We start from the raw sequence: 26,355 nt of genomic DNA on the forward strand, positions 1-26,355 counted from the left end.
ACAATTGCTTGCGCTCGAGCACCGAGTACACTTGATCAAAATTCAACAATACATTAACATAATAAGCTCTCTTTCACGCTGCACGACTAGTATACGGCAGAAGCAGAACGGCAGAACGGCGGTATTGGTTTACCATGAACGCCTGCAACGATGCGCTGCAAACCGCCTTACGTGGCTTCACGACTAGTACAACGTTTGCGACTAGTAAACGGCAGGAGTAAAGCAGAACGGCGGTATTGGTTTACCAAACGCCTGCAACGATGCGCAGCAAACCACGTGACGTGTAGCTAAATGAACTGTAGTGTAAGTGAACCTCTTTATTCCTGAATTAATTAATAATTCATACGCTTGGCTCATAGGCACTATGATCTGTAGAGTAAGTGAACCTTCCTACTTTATTTTTAAATATAAGACCCGAGGCTCATATGCACTATGATCTGTAGAGTAAGTGAACCTTCAATATTATTTACGAGGCTCGTATAGACTATGATCTGTAGAGTAAGTGAGCCATGTGTTTTAAGAATTACATATTTGGAGGCTCATAGTGTCTATGATTTGTAGTGTAAGTGAACCGTAACCTTTGCGACCATAAATGAAACATAACCCATTTAGTCTATGAATGATGCAACCTTTCATGAATCATAAATTCAAACTGGCTACAAACATTGATTTTGGATACTGTAAGGTAGTATAATCTGATCTATTATTTTTTTATCTTTGTTATTTCTTAGCCTAGTATTGTATGTTTTATTATTTTGATTTTATATACCAATAATCCAATAATAAAAAAAATAATACTGCATAAAATGTTGAGCATCTATGGATATATGCTATATTATGTATGATTGTCTAGCGTCTAGGCTATGAGTGTTTCCGTTTACCTCGCCGCCGACAGAGACCGTCTTTGTCTTTTTTTCCTACTTCCTTTAAAGTTTGGACCCCTGCTCGGTGTATGTATTTCTGAGTCGGTAAATCGTTATCTCAGGTAATCCTAGTTAATTGGTATTAAGTCTACTATATTAACAATTAAAGTATGAGTATTTTAATAGCACTACACTAAAAATACATTAAGCAAGTTGACTGATCTTGTACGAATCTTAGTTTACCTAAATTATAATTTTGTAGGTTAGGGATACATGTTTATTAGCTATTAAAGATATGTTATTGTTTTATAAGGTTTCAATCCTCAAGGGGTTATAAATAAATTCCTAAATTAGGTATAATTTCTACGGAATAACCACTTAGTCATGGCTTTTTGCAAAAATCAGACCAGATGACCAAGTTTAAATAATGTTAGGTCTGGATAGGGTCATTGTTGATAACCAAATTAGGCTAGTTCCATTTCCTGAATTTTATATGCCTAATCCCTAGGTTGCAGTTCCATTCATACCTAGGTCTACACTTGGGTACAGTTTCTTAACTGGGCTAGGCCTATGCTAATATCGATTGAAACTATCGATTCGATTAGTGAACTTTCATGCGATTTTTTCACAATCAGCTAGTTTGGTTGGTTAACTTAGGTTAGGTTATGATAGTTAAATTTTATAATAGGCCTAGATATATTTAAAAATATCGATTATTAATCAATATTTTCATTTCGATAGTTTCAATCGATATTAGCATAGCCTAGTTAAGAAACTGTACCCCTTAGTGATGTGCGTTTCGATACAGATATCGATACAAGGACCTCAAAATATCGATATTTTGTATCGATACGTGGGAGTGTATCGATATGCCCGTATCGATACACCTATAGCCAATATCGTATATCGAATATCGTGTTGTTTATTTATTAATATAAATCTTATTTTTATGGTAAGACATTTGTCTTCCCATCTTCCTCCCCTCAAAAGTAGTAGGCTTAGTGGAAATTTGATATTTTACCCTAGCATCTTCAAAAACACTGATAAAACATGTATTTTCACGTATGTTTTGCAAAAAACCTCAAAACTAGGGCACGGCCGCCCGCGGCCTTCGAACTGGCAACGTCGCAAGCGGTGTTGTAACAGCTGTTTTTGTTTGGAAGTAGCTAATGGTATTTGTGTATTTACGAAAGATTGGTTACTGGACTATGACAATATTGAGTCCGCTTAAAAATGTACCGATATAGATTTTAATTCATACTGTTTCGGGTTTCAATTCTGTATGTTTTATTTTCAATATTTTAATAAATTTATGTTCATAAATTTAAATTTAAATCATTAAAGTGTGAATTAATGAGCTGATGTCACCTGTCTGCCATGTTATCTTATGGGACGTCTGTCACTGAACAACATACCACTTGCGATGTTGCCAATTCTACCAGGCCGCGGCCTGTAGTTAAAGGCGGCTGTGACTAGGGCCACCATTAATGGAAGTGGGGACCCTCATTATCCATATTATACTATTTAATGTGTTTAAGTGGCATACCAGCCATCATTATTAGTACTTTTTGGTTCAATTAATTATCCCTGTGTAAAAACTAGGAAAACAATAACAAAATGTTTTCCAATTTTGAGGGTTTACCGGAATTTGGAGGTTAGTAATATGTATGTTTGATACAAATAAAAAGACACAGGAAGGAAACGGGTTTTCTGAAGTAAGATTACAAGCACTAACCCTCTTTTCAAGCTTGTAAGTAACATAGTATTTGTCTATGCAACTTGAATACAGTATTTGAGATATTTAAATTTAAAAAAAATTATAAATAAACAATACGATACGATATTTTATCCGATACGGGTAAAAATCGATACATGAGGATACGATACGATACACGTATCGATACACCACGTTCCGATACGTATACATTGACCCGTATCGCCCATCACTAGTACCCCTACACTTGGACTGTTTTCAACCCATGTTAACCCTAGAAGTGGCGGATCGACCAAAAATGTTGATTTTTAAAATGTGTTGCTGGAGTGGCGGGCAACAAAATTTGTTGATTAGTGTAACGTTTTTCCGTTGCATGTTACGCACAGCAATAGCCGTTGAAAATGACATAGGTAACTCTTATACTTACCAATGGAAAGATGAGAAGTTTCATTTTATTATAAGAATAAACCTTAACCTATAAGTTAACATAAGTATGTAACTTACCTTGTCCTTCTGTAAAATACAGTGACAACCAAGCCTAGATAAAATAATTAATGAACCATTTTCATATTATATCGATCTTATAATGAGTTACATTTCAATGAAAAAAACGCGCTTACTCGCAAATGCCATGTTTCGTTGTGCAATCGTAAAACAAGAGTCATTTCAAAAAATCATAGCATAGGTAATTTTCATTTCTTACAAAAACAAGTGTTAGGCATATCTACCACTGCATCAAGCGTAAAGTAAACTTCCATTCTCTAAAAAGTATGATGTCGTACTACATTCCAACAGCTGATGAACAATTCTTGTGAATAGCCAATTTTTACATAGGCCTAGTGATTGATGTGAATCTGCCAATAACTCACCAATAAATAGTGCGCGCGCCTGTGCGTGCGTGCGGTCTCGCCATTCAAGGCCACTAGTAGTGCGCGCGCGCTCTCTCTCTCACTCTCTCTCTCTCTCCCTCTCTCTCTCTCTCTCTCTCTCTCTCTCTCTCTCTCTCCTTATTGTACTCTTCTCCCGCTTCTCCGGTCTACGTTTTGTTATAGGTTATTTCAACGTTTGACTGAGTTAGCTATTTGGAGAGGATTTAAGTCACTGTCATAAGCGTTCAATGTTATTGTTTATAGCTATGGAATATAAAATATTTGCATTAGCCCGTGTATATTGTATTTATGTAAAATAACCAGTATTGCCTGAAAAATAAGCTTGTGTAAATAGTGGTGTAAATATGAGTTTCACAACATAATAATATAAATTTCAGTCTCAAATGAAAAAAATATATATTTTATCATCAGTTCAACCTATTAATTAGTACAAGAATGAATTGTTTACCTATCTATTTTATGTGTGGTTTCAATACAATTGTAAAACCTTATGTTGTAAAAGTCTATTGCGATGAATATTGAATATTTATGTGATATTTTAATAGTGTGTTAGTTAATAACTATAACAATAAATAGGTACAGCTGTAATTGGCTTCAGCTGTAGCACGAGAATGGGAAATAAGCAATGGGATGATATATTTTATATATCATTGCATTTAACACCAATTTCCATAAGATACAGAAGCGTCTTTCAGTGGGTAGAACATTGACCAGGTCATGTTTATTGATACTTCGGTATCAATATAGCATCTCAGGAACCATTCAGCGTCTCCCAGAGGGTAGAATAGTAACGAAGCTCTCACGCGAAATCTATTGACGGCGATATTACGGGTCAATAGAAACGCGGGCAGCGATTCCACTATAAAAACCTTGATTGAGGACATGTTCACGCATACCACAGTATCAATGTAGTATCTCGGGAACGAATACGCGTCTTCCAGGGGGCAGAAAAGTGACGATGCGCTCACGCGAAATCTATTGACGGCGATATAACGGGCCAATAGAAACGCGAGCAGCGATTCCACTATAAAAACTCGATAGAGGACATGTTCACGCATACCACAGTATCAATGTAGTATCTCAGGAACGCATGAGCGTCTATTAAGGCCCATTTCATGACGACGCGCTCGCCTACTATCTATTGGTGGGTGTAAGATGGGTCAATAGTAATGCGACACCAGATACCACTATAGGCTATATTCTTGATAGAGGACATGTTCACGCATACCTCGGTATCCATTGATACCCAATGTTGTATCTCAGGAACGATTCAGCATCTTCCAGGGGGCAGAATAGTAACGAAGCGCTCACGCGAAATCTATTGACGGTGATATTACGGGTCAATAAAAACGCAAGCAGCGATTCCACTATAAAAACTCGATAGAGGACATGTTCACGGATACTACGGTATCAATGTAGTATCTCAGGAACGAATACGTGTCTTCCAGGGGGCAGAAAAGTGACGAAGCGCTCACGCGAAATCTATTGACGGCGATATTACGGGTCAATAGAAACGCGAGCAGCGATTCCACTATAAAAACTCGATAGAGGACATGTTCACGCATACCACAGTATTAATGTAGTATCTCAGGAACGCATGAGTGTCTATTAAGGCCCATTTTCGTGACGACGCGCTCGCCTACTATCTATTGGTGGGTGTAAGATGGGTCAATAGTAATGCGACACCAGATACCACTATAGGCTATATACTTGATAGAAGATATGTTCACGCATACCTCGGTATCCATTGATACCCAATGCTGTATCTCAGGAACGATTCAGCGTCTTCCAGGGGGCAGAATAGTAACGAAGCGCTCACGCAAAATCTATTGACGGTGATATTACGGGTTAATAAAAACGCAAGCAGCGATTCCACTATAAAAACTCGATAGAGGACATGTTCACGCATACCACAGTATCAATGTGGTATCTCAGGAACGCATGAGCGTCTATTAAGTCCCATTTTCGTGACGACGCGCTCACACGAAATCTATTGACGGTGATATTACAGGTCAATAAAAACGCAAGCAGCGATTACACTATAAAAACTCGATAGAGGACATGTTCACGCATACCACAGTATCAATGTAGCCTAGTATCTCAGGAACGCATGAGCGTCTATTAAGGCCCATTTTCGTGACGACGCGCTCGCCTACTATCTATTGGTGGGTGTAATATGGGTCAATAGTAATGCGACACCAGATACCACTATAGGCTATATACTTGATAGAAGACATGTTCACGCATACCTCGGTATCCATTGATACCCAATGTTGTATCTCAGGAACGATTCAGCGTCTTCCAGGGGGCAGAATAGTAACGAAGCGCTCACGCGAAATCTATTGACGGTGATATTACGGGTTAATAAAAACGCAAGCAGCGATTCCACTATAAAAACTCGATAGAGGACATGTTCACGCATACCACAGTATCAATGTAGTATCTCAGGAACGCATGAGCGTCTATTAAGTCCCATTTTCGTGACGACGCGCTCACGCGAAATCTATTGACGGTGATATTACGGGTCAATAAAAACGCAAGCAGCGATTACACTATAAAAACTCGATAGAGGACATGTTCACGCATACCACAGTATCAATGTAGTATCTCAGGAACGCATGAGCGTCTATTAAGGCCCATTTTCGTGACGACGCGCTCGCCTACTATCTATTGGTGGGTGTAAGATGGGTCAATAGTAATGCGACACCAGATACCACTATAGGCTATATACTTGATAGAAGACATGTTCACGCATACCTCGGTATCCATTGATACCCAATGTTGTATCTCAGGAACGATTCAGCGTCTTCCAGGGGGCAGGGGTCTTCACCACTTCCTATGTCGTGGACCTGTTTCCCTTCCTTCCCATTACATTTTAGGATTGCAGATACCTTAATTTAATCGTCGTTAACAGTTCCCACACTCCAGACTGATCGCCTTTACTACTTCCTATGTCGCGAACCTGTTTCCTTCCCTTCCCATAGCATTTAAGGATTGCATATACCGTAATCTAATCGTCATAAACAGATTCCACACTCCACACTGCTACCCTTGACTATAGAATCGAGTAATCTTCAGTATAATCTTTGCTCAATAGTAACAACTGATGTTTTTCCTTTTGTACTGTATTTTGATTTGCTTGTATACTGTGGATAGATAGCTTACAAGTCTTTGGTTTACATTTTCCTTGTTTTTTAATTCAGCCAACATGGTTACCTAGCAACCCATAAGACTAATGTTTAAAAAAATGTGATTTTCAGTTTCATTTTTCTACGTAATTAGATTTTGTTGGCAACTGTAACTGTAGTAAACTCGTTTTTAGGCCAAAAATAATCTATTTACAACATTTGAAGAAAATCGTCGGAGCCGTTTTCGAGATCTTGGTACAAGCAAGCAAGCATACATACATACAAACATTGTTTGTATTAGAGTATAGGATATAGGATAGGATAAAAAACCGGTCACATGTTGAAGGAATTTACAATGTATAAACACCATGCTGGCATGATTCGTTAAACCCTTTTCATTTTGATCGTGTTCATTAGTGCATTGCAGGGAAAATCTAAATGAATGATATAAATTAATAACACAATGACTTTTACCAAATCAAACTTATCGAGTCACTTACTGTATCAACATAATTGGGAATAAGGAATATAAATTGTAACTAATGGCAATATTTTTTTTCATTGAAGGTATAAAATGTACATTTGAAATAGACACGCGTACTGTGATTGGCTCACGCAGCAACTTGTTTTCTAAAAAAAAGGTATATTAAATGTCTTTTTCCATATCCATTAGTCAATCAGTACATATTTTAGGTCGACTTTTAGACCACTGGACGAATAACTACGAACTACGAATAAATGACAAAAGGAAGTATTGCTGATACAGTATAGACATGATTTTCTTTACAGAACTGCAATTTGATTTGCTGTATACCGGCTTAAAAACGTATTAGCATTATGGTTTCATTTTCAGTATCACCAATTTTGTGAGAACGGATACCGGAAGTGCATGGCAGACATTCGTAGATGGACATTTGTGGGAAGTACATTGTTCCAAGAAAAAATATAATGTTGCAGCTGCCACAAGTATTCATTGTAATTTTTAATGATTGTTATTCATAAATGGGACTTAATAGACGCTCCTGCGTTCCTGAGATACTACATTGATACTGTGGTATGCGTGAACATGTCCTCTATCGAGTTTTTATAGTGGAATCGCTGCTTGCGTTTTTATTAACCCGTAATATCACCGTCAATAGATTTCGCGTGAGCGCTTCGTTACTATTCTGCCCCCTGGAAGACGCTGAATCGTTCCTGAGATACAACATTGGGTATCAATGGATACCGAGGTATGCGTGAACATGTCTTCTATCAAGTATATAGCCTATAGTGGTATCTGGTGTCGCATTACTATTGACCCATCTTACACCCACCAATAGATAGTAGGCGAGCGCGTCGTCACGAAAATGGGCCTTAATAGACACTCATGCGTTCCTGAGATACTACATTAATACTGTGGTATGCGTGAACATGTCCTCTATCGAGTTTTTATAGTGGAATCGCTGCTCGCGTTTCTATTGACCCGTAATATCGCCGTCAATAGATTTCGCGTGAGCGCTTTGTCACTTCTCTGCCCCCTGGAAGACGCCTATTCGTTCCTCAGATACTACATTGGGTATCAATGGATACCGAGGTATGCGTGAACATGTCCTCTCTCAAGTATACAGCCTATAGTGGTATCTGGTGTCGCATTACTATTGACCCATCTTACACCCACCAATAGATAGTAGGCGAGCGCGTCGTCACGAAAATGGGCCTTAATAGACGCTCATGCGTTCCTGAGATGCTACATTGATACTGTGGTATGCGTGAACATGTCCTCTATCGAGTTTTTATAGTGGAATCGCTGCTCGAGTTTTTATTGACCCGTAATATCACCGTCAATAGATTTCGCGTGAGCGCTTCGTCACTTTTCTGCCCCCTGGAAGACGCCTATTTGTTCCTGAGATACTACATTGATACCGTTGTATCTGTGAACATGTCCTCTATCAAGTCTTTTGTAGAGGAATCGCGGCCCGCGTTTCTATTGACCCGACTTATACCCACCAAAAGATAGTCAGGCGAGTGTGTCGTCACGACTATGGCCCTTAATACACGCTCCTGTGTTCCTGAAATAATACTTTGATACAATGGTATCCGTATGAACATATTGTCTTCTATTATTTTAGTATTTGTTTGACCTTATTGTTGTCTCACTGTTCGGTTACAAATCTAGTGGACGAGTTATTGTGTATAATTATATAGTATTATTTGGTTTTACGTACTATTAAATGACAGTATACTCAAATAACAAGAAACGAATTGTAAACAAAACACAACCTACACAGTAAACCTGACCAAAAAACAATTGGCTTCGTAATAATTATTTAATGCGTGTATAAAATTAAATAAACTATTATTAAAGGAAATGGTCATTACAATACATAAATACTAAAAAAACAACAACTAAAACTAACTAATGAAACATATCAATAATTCCAATAATCATCACTACCGACCGGATGACATTATTAAAACGAATTGCATCTCTCACTCTCTTCCTCCCCTCCCCCCAACCGCGAGCTCAACAGTTACAGTTCAATGCCCACAACCTCTCCTCTCCCCCCCCAAACACAGGCGCGCGCTGCCCGCGCTCCACAGTACACACACACATGCACTAGTTATTGGCGAAGTTATTGGTAGCTTCACAGAAGTGCCTAGTGCTCATGTGGCGATTTCTAAATCGCCTATAAGTTAACTTATGTGAAAAGTACGTACAATTGTTTTATATGCTCTTATAAACGAAGGACAGTAGAATTCAATGTTGTCAAAGTTAACACAAAAAGAAGCTTTGGATTTTTTCAAAGCTCAAGGACCAGAGCCCTTGTCATCGTCTAACCTAAAATGGCAGCGTCGTTGTGAGTTTTTGTCCAATACAAGATGAAGTGTGGGTTTTAACCCAAATTTTACAGTGTACTAGCTGTAACCCGCGGGCTTTTCCCCGTTTAACTTCTTAATTTTCAAGACGATCTCGTTCGCATGGCTCAATCACGTCCTGGTTGAAGTTCATTCGCTACGCTCACTCACCTTTAGGTTGGAGCTCGTTCGCTATGCTCACTCACCTTTAGGTTGGAGCTCGTTCGCTGCGCTCACTTGCCTTCAGGTTAGCTCGTTCACTACGCTAACTCGCCTCCAGGTTGAAGTTCGTTCGCTATGCTCACTCACCTTTTGGTTGCAAATTAGCTGTTGTCATAAATGTAAAAGAAATAATAGTGTTGCACCCTGTTGGTAATCCTTGTAACTTTAATGCTATTGAACATCATAGAACAGAACCAACTTGTTTAATTGAAACAGCTGTTAAGATTCATTAATTCCATTTCTCATAAGGTTAACATGGGAAACTCCAGAGCCACTGGGGCGGAGCCGATTGGACGGATCACGAAATTGATGGTGTATAAACCTATTCCATGAAATTCTACACGTATGTACCAAGTTTCGTGGTAATTGGTTCAGCGGTGTCTGAGTTTATCACTGCCAATCACATATATATATATACAAACATCCTCTTTTATACTTATAGACAACTTAATGTTCGTTTAAGTTTAGTATTTTGTATTAGGCCTTGGTAACTTATAATATTTAAGCTAAATTATTTTGCATAAATATTTAGGCTAGGCCTACATGTGTGATCCAAAATAAGATAATACAGTAGAACCTCGCTAATCCGTCACCTACGGGACCAGGAGCATGGTCGGAACAGCAAAAAGGTCAGATTATCAGAGGAACCCGTTTATTGAAATAAAAACGTAGTAAAACTGTATTTTAAACAGACCACGGATAACTGATAACCACGGTTAATCCAACATGACATAAAACAGTTAGCCTATTTCCAACTCATAAACTAAATGGACGTTAATGTAGGCCTAATAATTTGCATATTACATCGTAGAATTACAATTATTAGGCTAATGCACAATCATGATAATTATGTTATGTAATTACCCTTGGTTCAGTAATAAAAACTGTAACGTTTAAAATCACAGCTTTTCCAAACTTTTAGTCAAACAAACAAATTGCCAAACATTGTACAGCAAAATAAAGAACAAAACATTAGAAAGTCTAGTAAGCTACTGCTAGTCATAGGCTACTGCTACGCTGTTTCAGGACAGAAGAATGTCGATAAAAACATTAGATAAAGCATAAAAAAGTATAAAATAATAGTAGCCTACTTATAGCATAGCAACAATCTTATAATACACAGATAAAGATAACAATGACATAGAAACATCGCTTATTCTTTCCCTTTGTTCTTCTGTTCTTTCTTAAGTTTCTCTTATCCACCCAATTGACAAGTTGCCATAGTTACTAAACAACCAATCACAGGCTACTAAAGTTGTCATGATTACCAAATACCCAATCACAAAATGTTGTGACATAGCAAGCGCAAAGCAGATAGATGTGTCGTGTAGGCCTAAGGAGCAGACGATTGTCAGTGCAAACGGATAGCTTGACCTTGAAGCATTGATCGGCATTCCTTTGTTTTGCTTCCATTTTAATTTTTTAAAAAGAACTGTGATTTTCCAAAAGCAATAATGTGGGAGCCTACCTAATATTAATAATGGGCAGACATGGTTAAATATACAACGAATTTCAACACATTATGTATTTTAGCCCAATTGTTTTAAGGTCTTCAAACATCATGTTTAGCGATGCTAATGCGACATTGAAATACCTTTTTGAAAAGGCAACAATGTATTTTTTCCCACAACTCTCATTGAAGAAACAACGTTTTGTACTTCTTCCAAAATATTTTGTTGTTCTTTTAGTATTTGGTCATCTATTCCAAAAGCGCAATTATAACGTTTGCTAACATAGGGGCACTTGCTATTCATGATGTCAAAAAAATTGTCTATCAGTTCAAAAAAGTCAGCAGCTTTCTTATTGTCTAATAACACCAGTATGGCTTTGGCAACAGTATTAGAAAATATGGCTTTTGCAGGTCCGACCTTCTGTCTCGCATTTCCAGTTAACGTTAGAAACTCTGGTTTCAGTTTATGGCATAGTCTTACTTCACTTTTGTCTTTTTGTATAAAGTCTACCAATATGTCACCGGTCAATTTCGTGCCGTCTTTGAGCAATAAACCACTATCTAAAAAGTGATTTCTCAAAAGTTTCAAATAGTGTGGTAAATCTGCAAATACATAAATATTTCTTTCATCATAATAGGGGTTGGTAAAAAAGTGTTTTTCACCTTTAATACCCAGTCCCTTGTACAATGTATTGCAACCTCCTAAATCAGACACAATTGCTACTACTCTTATTTGACAACGCTCAAGATGGTTGATTATATCAAACAAAATATCTTTTGTCATAGTTGTATCAAATGCATAGTAAAGTTTGATTTAACTTTCGCTTTAGCCAATTGAAGTTTCTTTTTTAAAGAGAGTAACTCAGTTTTAAGACATGATATTTTTTGTTCTTTATCAATGCAATTTTGACACACAATCTCGTTTTGAGGGCAGTTTTGGGGCACGTTATCTACATTAACATTGTTTACTGTTGCTTCTAAGTTCAGTTCTATTCTACGTTTTTTAGGGCTTAGTGCTTTTAAATGTTTAACAGCCTGATTCCTAATTTCTCTTTTAACATGTCTCTCATTTCTACGTCTACTTAAGGTTCTTTATTACTAACCTCGGCAGGTAATAGTTTAAGTGATGGCACTGCATCTTCCTTTAAAATCTTCTTAAACCAAGAAACAAACGGCAAACCAAGAAGTCTATTTTTCATGTCATCTACATAGTCACACTCGGTAAAATGGTCACTACAAATTCTGGTGTAGTCCGAATTAAATGCGTCAGCTCGCTTACACTTGGCTACCCATATTGCACAAACAGATTTATCCCTCAGAAATTTATGATAAACAACACCTGTAGTTTTTTTGGAATGATTCTTACACACGGCAACAGAGCAAACACTCATAACTTATATTACTAAAAACTAACTTCAGAATGTAATACTGCACACATAGACAGAGCCAAACAGAAGACGCGAATAACAATGAAAGAGCGAAGTTGGTTTCCCGCGTATTTGATGCAGTGTTGCCATAACAACAACCTAAAAATTGCGAGGCAAGCGGGAAAATTGCCCGCCAGCGCTCAGTTGTGACGATCGTCTTTTGAGACGATTTATTAATGAACTGTTAGGGGTATTTAACACGTTCCCTACTGAGCGTCGCATATATGCGACGCCGCGGTCATTGCCACTGACCGAGGTAATACATTTGAATCTTACACATAGACCGGCTGTCACTTGGATAACAGTACACACAGACCACGGGCGAAAACCTGTAAAACAGTGATCATTTACATTGTAATACGCTACAATCGTGTTAGTAAATAAATTATTCTTGTTTCTTTGTATTTTTCATAACATTTTGTAATGTCGCATATTTGCGACACCCGGTCTACAGCGAAGACAATAGTGAAAATTATCACAGTTTTCTTAAAATAGACTAAACGTCGCATATATGCGACAGTTCATTTTTTTGTGTTTTAAGGTAAAAGTAAGTAAAAAATAACAGATTATTCTAGAACAGTTTATAACTGAACAAATATAAAAGCTGCATAGGATAATGCAGCATACATACATACAGTGATGCAGAAAAGTAAAGACCAGTTTTTCCAACTATTATATGACGTCACCAATCATCATATCCACAGACCAAGCGACGCAGTTGTGCGTCAGACATCTCTGTAGACCACTGCAGGGAATTCAGTGCCTTCAAATAGACCGTTACAAAGATATAAGCATTTTAATAACATTAGAACCCCGACACAAATATGCGTCGGCAGTCTATTTTAATGTGACTAGCCGTCGCATATATGCGTCGCTGGTCCATGTGAATGGAAAATTTCGTACTATTGCAGTAGCGAACGTGTTAAGAATTGTTAAGTAATTACTGTAGGGGTATTTAAGAATTGTTAAGTAATTACTGTGGAAGAACTGATTGACTATAGTTTTCTCGCTGAAAGTGTGTGCCTAACTCGAAAATAAAAATATTCCTCAATCAGTGACTTTTTCAAGTTTCATTATTGTAGTTCCTCTACGTTTGTTGTTATAAAACCAATTTACTCGCAGTAAACTAAAAACTGTTTGGATATTTGGATTCTACAGTTAATGCAGAATAAAACAATATAAGTTTCATGTGAGAAATATGTTCGTACAACGGTAGGGGAGCGTGTAAAAGAGTGAGAATTTCGCTGGCCGCGTAATGGAAACAGGCCTGACTGTCAGCCTGGTGACGTCACAGGAGGTGGGGGAGCGGGGCCGTGTCGGCAAGTGCTACATCAAAGACGTGAGCCAGCCCCTGTATTCTACGGTGGGGCACACGGGAGGGACTAAGGCTAACATATCTTGTAGTGTCAGCGTTCGCCGCTAGAACTGCTAAGTTGAAAAAAATTTAAATTATTTTTTATTTTATTTTTAGTTATAAAATTAACTTTTTAATTGTAAAATATTGTTTTAAAATTATAAAATAAATTTTTATTTTTAAAATTAAACTGTCATAACTTAACATAACCAACCAGACTTGCTGATAATATAAAAACTATACAGGGTGAGTTTTAATTGTCCCCCCCCCCCAACTTTTTTCTACATTTTTTCAAATATCAATCCCAGACCCCTTCCAAACATTGTTGGGTAGTAAGTACTTCATTTTGACAAGGTGGTCATTTCCGGCCGCCATCTTGGATCCGCCATATTGGATGCAAAATAATTTTTTCAAATGTAAAGGTTGGGTTGTGACCCATTATTCCAAACTAGATTTTTACCCTGATTACAATGCCGCAAACCGTTAAAAAAAATCTTGATTCATTCCAAAGTTATGAGGACTTTTAAAATTTTTATTTTTAGCCCATTTTAACATTGTGCATTTACAAACTAAGACCATAATCTCAAAATAGTGCTAGATAAAGATAAGTATACACTACCAGTCCTTGCCAACATATTTTCACTTGGTTATGACTGATGTATTTTTTTCGGCCGCCATCTTGGATCCGCCATTTTGAAATGTGATAAATTATTTTCAATATGAAGGGTGTGTTGTGACCCATCATTTCGGATTACTTTTTTAAGCTGAACTCAATTCCATGATCCATTTTTCATTTTCATATTTTGATTTTGAAATATTAACATTTTTAACAAAACAATTGCAATATTTCATAAACAAAACTTGATAACAAAAAATGGATTGCGGCATTGAGTTTAGCTTAAAAAAGTAGTTCGAAATGATGGGTCACAACACACCCTTCAATATTGAAAATAATTTATCCCATTTCAAAATGGCGGATCCAAGATGGCGGCAAAAAAAAAATTCATCAGTCATAACCAAGTGAAAATAGGTCGACAATAACTGGTAGTGTATACTTATCTTTATCTAGCACTATTTTGAGATTATGGTCTTAGTTTGTACATGCACAATGTTAAATTGGGCTAAAAATAAAGTTTTAAAAATCCCTCATAACTTTGGAATGAATCAAGATTTTTAAAAACAGTTTGTGGCATTGTAATCAGGGCAAAAATCTAGTTGGAAATCATGGATCACAACCCCACCTTTACATTTGAAAAAATATTTTGCATCCAATATGGCGGATCCAAGATGGCGGCCGGAAATGACCACCTTGTCAAAATGAAGTACTTACTACCCAACAATGTTTGGACGTGGTCTGGGATTGATATTTGAAAAAACGTAGAAAAAAGTTGGGGGGGGGGACAATTAAAACTCACCCTGTATAAGATAAAAATCTAATTAATGATTACTTATAATTTTTAATTTTATAAAATTAATTTTAAAATTTAGTATTATAAAATTAAACTGTCATAACCTAACCTAACCAACCAAACTTGCTGATATGAAAAAATTGTTGACAAAAAGTTAGTGCTGCCAGCGGGATTCGAACCCGGGACCTCCTGAACACCAATCCGAAACGCTGCCAACTATGCCACAAACGCCGCTAAAATCACATCGTTTCGTTACGGTAATCGTGTCGCCTCAAGAGAAGACATCAGCCACTAGATATATGACGTCACTACACCTTTAGCCTTAGTCCCTCCCGTGTGCCCATTCCCTGTATTCTATAGCCCCGATTTAAAGCGACCGGGTGGTGTAAGAGGGGTGGGGGAGGGTCTATGACCTTGAGTGCCTGGGCCTGGCCGGTGAAAGTGATTCATTGTTTTTTGTTTACATACTACTACTACCCTTCCTTCCGAAAAAAAGACCCTGCTGTTCCAAAAACATTGACGGTAGTTCAAAAACATTGACCTGTGTTGCCTAGGACCGTACACATGACAGCGATTGGAGCCGCGGTTGCGGTGTTAATTGACCGTCGCTCGACAGCCAGTACTGTATTTACCCAATTATTTTTCTTTTAAACGCGTAACGCTTGACAATTCTTTTCAGCAAAAAACTCAACTAACTCTTTCCACGCAATCTTTTTTAGTTTATGTCCTTAACGTATCTTCTTTTTGTACTTCTTTAATGAACTGTTCAGTGTCAAAGTTTTCTGGTTCCACAGCAGCACGCATGGCCATTGTAAACTTACACTATGAGCATTACATCAACTCCAGCCACAGCTACACACTTCACCAACACAGAGAGAGAGAGAGAGAGCGAGAGCGATGTTCACAGGGCAAGCGCGCAGATGTCTGTGATCCTATAGTAGCAACTGCAGTCAACCACGGCGGCTACCGCCCTCATGTGTACGCTCTCATGCATACTCTAGTAACTTCAACCGCACGGGAGCCGCGGCGGTCGAAGGGAAATCTACGACCGCCGCGGTTTGTTGCGGTTGATTGGAAGTGGGCGGTTGCATGTGAACGGTCCCATTTGCTCCTTTGTACTTTCAACCGCCGCGGTTCCCGCGCAATGGCAACCGCGGCGGCTGCCGCCCTCATGTGTACAGGACCTAAGGGCACTAGTAGCTCTACTTATGTTGCCAAGTTAGCATTTAACTTTCTTTTCTCTTGATTTAATATAATCTTATTCAATATATAATTTAAGAGTTACTTTTTGGGTACCTAATTAATTGTGGTATTGATTGACTTGATTTTAAGGATTTTTAATTCTTTTCATTCATTAGCCTTCAAAATCAATCGTTTTAGGATTTTAATCTCTTGCAGTAGGTCAATATGAAAGACTTACTGTATGACATGATTTAAGGCCCTATAAAAAATAATACCCACGTACAGCTGTAGGCCTACTGATACCAATAATAGATAATTATTTATTTATGATGATGTAACAAATAATGTAAGTGTGAGGTTATTATACTTTAAGGAGGCAGGGAATGAATTATACAAATTGCATGGTGGAAACATATTATTTTATTTTCTTCTTGCTTGCAGTCTTGAAGCCCCTAAACTTAAAACCCCCTAAACAGGCCCTAAACTTGTGATATGTTAATTGATTTGTTTATGGTCTTTTTATGTTAAGTTCCATTCAAATTTGTTGTAATTTAGTTATTTCAACAATTATTAAAATTAGTATGAATGTCTTTGATAAAAAAAATATTTTCTTACTAGCTGTTGTACCCGTGCTTTGCAACGGGAAGAGAACACAAAACAGAAACCTTTTAATCTTTACATCTGTTGCATATAATAGTTACACATCCGCAAACGCTTTTAGAAACAAAATTCAACTTTTATGGCCTTAATAGAAACGTTTAAGTTATGACTTTTAAATCTGGTAAGTAGTGGATACCACCATTTTGGTTTTTATTAATTTAATTTTAAATATTGTGTAGGCTAATATGAGAAAACTGACCAAATCTTCTGATAAAACTTTGACATTCATGATTTACCTTCATCTCCCTTAAATACATATATTTTAATTTATTATTGTCATTTTAAATTTCAATTTTGAAGTTGCAAAAATACTAATTATTAAATTAAAATTAATTTTTATTTATTTCACTCTTCTTTATATTGAATCACGAATCCTTTCATCTTCAGTTACTCCACTCACAATAAATTATTAGCAAAACTAAGTCAGCTGTTAAACTTTAGAAATATTGCTGTGCCTTATAAATACAGTCTTTTGAAATATTAAAGAAACTATATCTAGGTACTATAAAAAATGTTTAACAAATAATTTAGCATTAAAGACAGCAGGCAAACCTAATATGATTATCAAAGCATCGCGGTTTTGTAGTAAAACACTTAATGTTTTTAAACAGTCGTAATTATCCCTTTGGTTAGTAAGACATCATACAATGCAAATGTATTATACAAGCAATTTTCAATAGCATTGAAATCGGAGGAAATCGTAGGAGCCATTTTTTAAAATCATATCGTGCGCAATCTTTACTCATATTATAGTATATATTAGTAACCAAGATGTGACATTAAAAAATACTTTAAAACAACTGCCCAACAAACAACTAATTTCTACTAAAACTAACTTTATTTTCTATCAGTTAGTTTTTCAACTAACTAATAACTTCTATCAGTTACTTTTTAAACTAACTAACTTATAACTTCTATCAGTTACTTTTTACGGGACTAACTTATAACTTCTTACTAGTTAGAATGTTTGACTAACTTTCCCAACTATGCTAACTACAACAGTTTATCATTCTCCAAGGATAACTTGAGAATTTTTCATTTACAGTTTTTGGAATTTGTACAATATTAATTTGAAAAGGGTTAAACTCGCGTCACAACATTCATTTTAGGCTAGGCCTATTCTATAAATGTTTTAAGTTAATAACAAAGATATACAAATTACAAAAGGTATTTTATTGAAACAAATGAACAAACATGCAACAAAATTTAAAAGGCTAAGTTACGTTTAATGAAAGGACTGACAATGTAGTGTGGGCTGAAATTAAAATAAAATAGGAGATAAGTTTTAAATAATGGTTCAAATTTACAATAGTATAATTTAGATGTGCTATATGTCTCAGGGTAGGGTGTCATGCTGGCTTGAATGCTAAGAATTAATAAATCAAATAATGTCCAAATAATTAATGTGTTAAACTTACAAAATCCCAACGATGAAAATTAAATTTTGAGGTTGTCCAAAAGGTGCCTAAGTCCAATGTGCACTGAATTTAAAAGAAAAGTTTATACTTAAATTTGAAAAATAATGTTGGAGTTGAGTCTTCTTGAGGTTGACTGCAATATAATTTTAATATAAACTGGTTTCTCTTGATGAAATTAATTAATTTAACTTAGATGAAATCTGGACTCCTTCTTTTAACAGTTTCAACTTTTAACTATGGCTTCCCTCTCTTCTCAGTCTTTTTCAATTTGAATGTTCACATGGGTCTATTGTTGAACACATAGAACACTGCTTACATGAATTTTGATTCGTTAAGGACTAATTTTGAAATTATATTATAAGAAATGTTCATGTATTGCAATTCTCTTACATATTTAATAAATAACTAAGTTGTGGGCTTTGTAAAAAAAATATATAAGCTATGGAATGAATATTATTGATGATTAATTGAACATGGATTAATGAAATTGTATAAATAAATTTAATGAATACTAGGTCAGCCTTTCTGAGGAGTGATTAATAACAAAGGCGTATGAACAAAAGTTAACATATTTTAAGAAAATTAATACTAAATAATGAATAAAGAAATGAAATATTACAAGGGGGTGCTTTTGGCCATCTGGATACCTCAAAACTATAAAGTAAATCGGTCCCAGGTCCAGGTCTTACCTTGAGACCTACCGCAATAGCTTATTTATTTCCTATGTGGAAAGTTCGCTAAAAAAAATTGTATCTTACATGGAACTCCCATAGTTTGAGATTAAATTGGATGACATAAAAAAAGTTATGATATGAATGTTCGACACGATCTTCATCAAGTTGTTATTTTCATTGTTGCCCAATTGAAACTGCCTTGTGATACAAGATTGTGAAACAGGAATTTCAAACTTCCATAACTTTTATACCTTACCTTACCCTCTGGCGCTACAGCCCACGATGAGCCTTGGCCTCCATCACAATTTGTCTCCAAATTCTCTATTTCTGGCTCTCTGTCTCCAATTCCCAATTCTCAGAATTCTCAAATCCTGCTCAACATCCTGCAGCCATCTTCTCCTTGGACTCTCTTTCTTGTTCCGTACATTTGACCATCTAGTAATTTTATAGGCATTCTTTCATTACCCAACCCATTCTCACTACTAACCATCTTAGCCTCATTGATTTTATCACCCTAACTACATTCTCTCCATGGATTAGATCATCCAGCTTCTTATTATTTCTTATTTTATATTTCTCCCCTTCTTTAAGGTTTTATACAAATTTAATTTATTTTGTCTGCTTAACAACCTTGATTTTAGAAGTTTCTAGTGAGCAAAATAGACTCTGTTACCACTCATTATCCGGTTTTGGATTTCACTGCTTATTTTGTTTTTATTGTTTATGGATGACCCAAGATATGTAAACTCTGTTACATTTTGAAATTTTCTATTTCCAATGGGCATGCTCTTCGCATCTCTTCTGACTGTGATATCTTTAAATATTTTGTTTTACCTTCGTTTAGGCACAGTCCCATCTTTGAGGTCTCTTCATTTAGTTTCACAAATGTCTCCTTCAGCACTTTTATATTTCTAGCTGAGATGACAATGTCATCCGCATATGCTTCCAATTGTCTCATCCTATGAATAACTTATTCACTAGGCCTACAACTTATTGTAATACATAACTATATTGTTACACTATATTGTAATACACTATATCTTGGGAATAACTTATTGTATGGTTTTTTTTTTATTAATTGTTACTCACTGTTGTTATTCATTTATTGTTACCGGTACCTACTTGTTATTTATTTTAAGAATATTTATTTATTGTTACTCTATTGCACTCAATTTTTGTTTCTTGTTATTTAGAGTATTAACTTGTTCAACAGCCGTCCACATATATTTACTCTTGATATATACGGTAGTTGCTTTGTTACTGTTAAGCATGCTCAAAAATGTACTTTCACTGTATTGGTCATAACAGTTTGGTGAATAAATAAATAACACTTCCTTCAATACCTACTTCACAAATAGCCGATTGCAAAGCCAGATTAAACAAAACAGCGGAAAGGGCATCTCCTTGCCTAACTCCTGTTGTTATTTCAAACAACCTTTCCTTTTGAGTTTTCCCTACTGATTTGAGTAAGGCTTACGATTTTCTTTGGAACACCCATCTTTGAGCATCAGTTTGAGTCTTTCTCTGTTTATGCTATCAAAGGCTGGACTATAATTGATAAATATAGTGGGCAAGTCAATGTCAAACTCGGAACATTTTTCTAGGGTTTGCCTCATTATGAGTATTTGGTCAATTGTACTTCTGCCAACCCTAAAGCCACATCAATATTCTCCTATGATGTCTTCTGCATACTGGCTTTAATCTTTTCAACAAAATTTTTGAGAATATCTTGTACCCCTTAACTCAGCAATTTTATTCCACTGTAATTTAGACAAACTGTCTTGTCAAAATCATCACTTTTATACTTGGCTTAAAGTTCCTACCTTGTATGGTCGCAATTTCAATGATAAGTAAAGTAAGTATTATAAGCCTACATAAGAACTAATCATTTATGCCTACTTAGCGATTCATCCACTCATCACTATTATAAATAAATTGTTTTTGATTCCAGAAGCCATGGTGCGGATGAATGTTCTCAGTGATGCCCTAAAGTCTATCAACAATGCAGAGAAGAGAGGCAAACGCCAAGTTCTCATTAGGCCATGCTCTAAGGTCATTGTCAAATTCTTGACAGTAATGATGAAGCATGGTAAGTAAACGGATATTTTCCAAAAAGTGGTAGAAGATGTTCATACTCTAGAACCTTATTTATCCAGGGTAATTGGGGGAAGGAAGACCACAAAACTGAAAACCAACGGTTAATCTAACATGACAAAAACATATAAAACCACCTTTAATTACTGTATAATTAATTAATATAATTAGGTAAATGTGATAATTTGCATTTTACATAATGAAAATAGGGTCAATCCATTTCAAGTGGTCCAAAGGGGGTTGCTTCAAGATTTTTAATTTTTTTCATATTTTTATCCATGAAAGTACATATCATTAGAAGTACAAAAATACAATTATTTTATTTTTATTTTATCTTTCTATTGTATGGCGGCCATTTTTGTGTTACTCGAATTCCCGTTTTCAGCGATTCAGAGCTCTGCGTTAAATTAAATATCTCTGGTTCTACTTATCCTAGAACATTAAAATAGAAACCAATCTCTTCAGAAAGATCTAAACTTTAATATGGTAATATAGTTATGCCCTTAAAACTAAATGTATAGGTCTAATTACCGGTTTAAAGTTTAACGCAACGATGTTACGAAAACTGCATTTTAACAATTTTTTTACATAAAGGCAATTGCCCATGTGTTTGTTATTTTTTTATCTGATAGTTATAGGTGTGTACTCCAAATTCTCAAAGTTTCAAGTTGTGGACTTGCATAGGATTTTAAATAAAAATTTTCAAAATCTTAAAATTTTCAAAATTTCAAAAGTTTGATGCTTAATATTGTTGAATGTAATTTTATTTTTATATAATATGTTTGCTGTTACTTGTTCTGTATTTAATTTAATTTATGTTGGTAACAGCTGACCATGTGTAAATAGTTAGGATTGTTTTTATAGTAATGAGAATTGTTGAATAAGTTATGTTTGAGTAAAAATGTTGTGTGTGTGTACTTCAGTAAAATAAAAGATAATTATTGTAACAGTAAAACCTTAGGTGTTAGTAATTTACTTTCACTTAAGTCAACAGGTTATGGGCCCAGAAAAATTCATTAATTCAACCATAACTGTAAAACCAAGAAGTAATCTTCTAGTAAAACCCCAAGAGTTAAAGTGTAGTGAAGGTGAGTGAAATAAAAGTAAGACTAACAATGGCATCAGTAAAAGAAGATGATTTTGTAGAAAAACTCAAAGGAGTTGAAACTTTTCCATTGTGGAAATTTCAGATTAAAATAATATTTCAATCCAGTGAATTGATGAGTATTGTTGATGGTTCTGAGAAACTTGAAGATATGGGCGATGGAAAGAAGAAGGCTGATTGGATTAAAAGAGATGCCAAGGCTCAGAAGTGTATAGTTAGTTCTATTGAGAAGGGACCGATGTTACATATCATTAACTGTGAAAACTCAAGAGAAATGTTTTTGAAGCTGTGTAATATTTATGAAAGAGACTCAGAGCAGCAGAAGTACTCGTTATTACAAGAATTCTTTAACCTCAGGTATGAGCCTAATTCTGATATAAGTTCTCACATAAGTAGAATTGAAAACATAGCACACAGACTAAAAACTTTAAAACAAGATATTGATGACAAAATGATAATATCAAAAATTCTTGTCAGTCTGCCAGATAGATTTAAGTATTTTGTAACTGCCTGGGAATCAATGCCCAATGAAGAAAAGACATTGGCAAATCTAACAGCGAGACTGTTAGCAGAAGAGTCAAGAAGTGAGTTAAAGGAGGTAAGCCTAGAGAAAAATCTTGCGTTCCAAGTTGTTTGTCACAACTGTAAAATTCCAGGCCATAAAGCAAAATACTGCAAGAAACCTACACACAATTGGGCTAACTCTGATAATGAAAGGCGGTGTTTTAAATGCAATGCTGTTGGTCATCTAGCAAACACCTGTGGAAATGTAAAAAATTTTGTTAACAAGTTTGAAAAAAGAAATGTAAAGCCAAATTTATTTTGTAATATATGTAAAAAGTCAAATCATAATGAAAAAGATTGTTACTTTAGAAAAAGCCAGAACCTAAATGTCGCTAGTAAAACTGTGTCTTTTTTGTCGTATGATGATGGACAAAATGTTCGGGGTAATAGTGGGACTGTAAACTTTGTATCTGAATGGGTTGTTGATTCAGGCACATCTTCACATATAACAAATTGTGAAGATTTGTTAAGTAATAAACAAAATTTTTCTTCTGAAATATATGTTGCAAAGAAAAATCAAACCATGTTAGCTTCAACGAGTGGAACTGTAAAATCCAAAGAATGTATCCTGAATAATGTGCTATATGTTCCTGAACTCAGTAAAAACTTGTTGTCTGTTTCTGCAATGACTAATAATGGTGGTGAGGTTACTTTCTCTGAAAATACAACAGAGAATGACAAGAAAGGGGACAAAAATAAAAGTGACAAGAAAGAAGACAAAAATGAAAATGACAAGAAAGAAGACAAAAATGAAAATGACAAGAAAGAAGACAAAACTAAAAATGAAGATAGTGAGAGTGCAGACAAAACTGAAAATGAAGATATTGAGAGTGCAGATAATCTAAGTGAGATAAGTAATAATGAAGTAGAGTTTGAGTTGGTTTCAGACAAAAATGAAATCAATGAAGAACAGCCAAGTTCAAGTAATACTGATACTACACAAAGCATCAAACTAAGAAGAAAAAATAAACTACCTGAAAGATATAAAGATTTTGTGATGTTAACATATGAAGAAGCAATCAAAGGACCAGATAAACAAAATTGGCTTCAAGCAATTGAGGATGAGAAAAACTCCCTTATTGAGAATGAAACGTGGGAAGTGGTTGACAAAAAGCAAGCACTAAACAAGAAGATCCTAAGTAACAAGTGGGTATTAACAAGAAAGGATAACGGAAAATACAAAGCGAGAATAGTTGTAAGAGGTTTTGCCCAAGAAAAAGGTATAGACTATGAAGAAACCTACAGCCAAGTATCAACTTTACGTTTGTTATTTTCATTAGCTGCCAAACAAAATCTCAAATTAATGCAATTTGACGTTAAAACTGCTTTTCTCTATGGAAATTTAGATGAAGAAATTTATATGTGTGTACCTGAAGGGTTTGATCATAAAGATAAAGTTTTGAAATTAAGAAAGACTTTATATGGACTTAAACAAGCTCCATTTAAATGGAACCAGTTGTTTACAAACTGCTTACTAAAATATGGCTTAAAACAAACTCAGTCTGACCGTTGTGTTTTTACAAATGGCAGTATTCATCTTGCTATATTTGTTGATGATGGAATTCTTGCTGGTTCAGATGAAAGAGAGATGAAGAAACTTTTGAACGAGCTGTCTAGAGATTTTAAAATAAAAACAGATGAAAACCCATCAAACTTTCTTGGAATGGAAATTTTATATTCAAGGGAAGGGATCTTGTTAAGACAAAAGAACTATTTAAACAGTATTCTCGAAAAATATGGAATGATAGATTGTAAACCTGTAGACACTCCCATTTGTCCAGTGAAAACGAGCAAACCTGATGAAGAAGTAAGCTGCCTGACAAAAGATTATCCTTACAGAGAAGTTGTAGGAAGTTTGCTGTACTTATCCAATAAAACCAGACCTGATCTTACACTTGCTGTGGGATTAGAAAGTAGATGTGTTGAGAATCCAAGCAATGAAGATGTTGTAAATGTCAAACGAACCTTAAGATATATTAAAGGTACTCAAGACGCAGGAATATTATTTTCAGCATCACGAGAAAATTGCCTAAATGTATATTGTGACGCAGACTATGCAAATTGCAAGCATACAAGAAGAAGTACTACTGGATTTGTCATTATGTATGGAGAAGACCCAATAAGCTGGTGTACAAGAAGACAACTGATTGTAGCTTTGTCCAGCACTGAAGCAGAATACATTGCAGCGGCAGAATGTGTCAAAGAAGTGTTATATTTAAAAATTTTCTTGCAAGAGTTGAGTGGAACTAATGTTGAAACAAACCTAAACATGGACAATCAAAGTGCTATTAAGCTTTGTAAAAATGGAATTTTTAATAAGCGAAGCAAACACATTGATGTTCGCTACCATTTTTTGACTGAAAATGTAAGGCAAGGTAAAATAAACATTTCTTTTGTTTCTACATCCGAGAATGTTGCGGATATGTTTACAAAACCCTTGAACAATGTTAAGTTTCATCAATTTAGCAAAGCTTTGATCAACTATCCAAAATCTTGAACAGAAGACGATAATCGAGATATTTATTTTTGTTTCTTACATAAAATTAAAATTAAGGGAAGGTGTTGAATGTAATTTTATTTTTATATAATATGTTTGCTGTTACTTGTTCTGTATTTAATTTAATTTATGTTGGTAACAGCTGACCATGTGTAAATAGTTAGGATTGTTTTTATAGTAATGAGAATTGTTGAATAAGTTATGTTTGAGTAAAAATGTTGTGTGTGTGTACTTCAGTAAAATAAAAGATAATTATTGTAACAGTAAAACCTTAGGTGTTAGTAATTTACTTTCACTTAAGTCAACAAATATCTCTGTTGGGCATGAAAATAAAAATTTCAAATTTGGCTCAGATATAGTACTAAGTAAGAGTATTATCCTGTAATAATTTTATTTTGTGGACTCAACTGGTTTTAAAGTTAAGGAAACATTGAAAAGTACTAAATAAGCAGTATCGTAATAGCGTAGGGAGCATAATATTATATTATGATACACTATTAATGTATTTTTTAACAATGTTATTTTTTAGTAATAGATTTTAAGCATTTTTTAAAACACTATATTTTGTTGTCTGCCACAGGTACAAATCTGTGAAAGAATTGTGTTCAGGGAATTGGTAAACGTCATTTAGAAGCAAAATTTAAGTTCTAATTCTTTGCTACTGCTTCGCTGTCTACATAAAAGTATTGAATACGGTACCTAAGGTTTTTTCAACAAAAGTTAAACATATCCTTAGCATTGATCATTAAATTGCATTCAGAATTTTGTTGTCAATGGTACATTGTATAGGACTTCGCTCTTTGTAGTGCCTCCTACACCATCCGGAAATATTGACTCCACACTTTAAATCTATAGAGATGGATTTTAAA

The 26,355-nt window shown here is 35.3% G+C and overlaps 1 protein-coding gene across 1 annotated transcript in view; it reads left to right on the forward strand.

Annotated features, from left to right (window-relative positions):
* The first annotated feature begins 875 nt into the window (after positions 1 to 875).
* Positions 876 to 26,355, forward strand: part of LOC128982923 (40S ribosomal protein S15Aa) — a 40,586-nt gene continuing 15,106 nt past the window's right edge. The window contains exons 1-2 of the mRNA XM_054401996.1: positions 876 to 985; positions 21,178 to 21,315. Of these exons, the coding sequence (XP_054257971.1) occupies positions 21,183 to 21,315 (133 nt within the window). The 5' untranslated portion in view covers positions 876 to 985; positions 21,178 to 21,182. The remainder of the gene's footprint in view (positions 986 to 21,177; positions 21,316 to 26,355) is intronic.

Source organism: Macrosteles quadrilineatus, unplaced genomic scaffold (genome assembly GCF_028750875.1).
Source record: "Macrosteles quadrilineatus isolate MER2022 unplaced genomic scaffold, UCM_ALF_1.0 Scaffold_1__1_contigs__length_201487025, whole genome shotgun sequence".
Taxonomy (NCBI): domain Eukaryota; kingdom Metazoa; phylum Arthropoda; class Insecta; order Hemiptera; family Cicadellidae; genus Macrosteles; species Macrosteles quadrilineatus.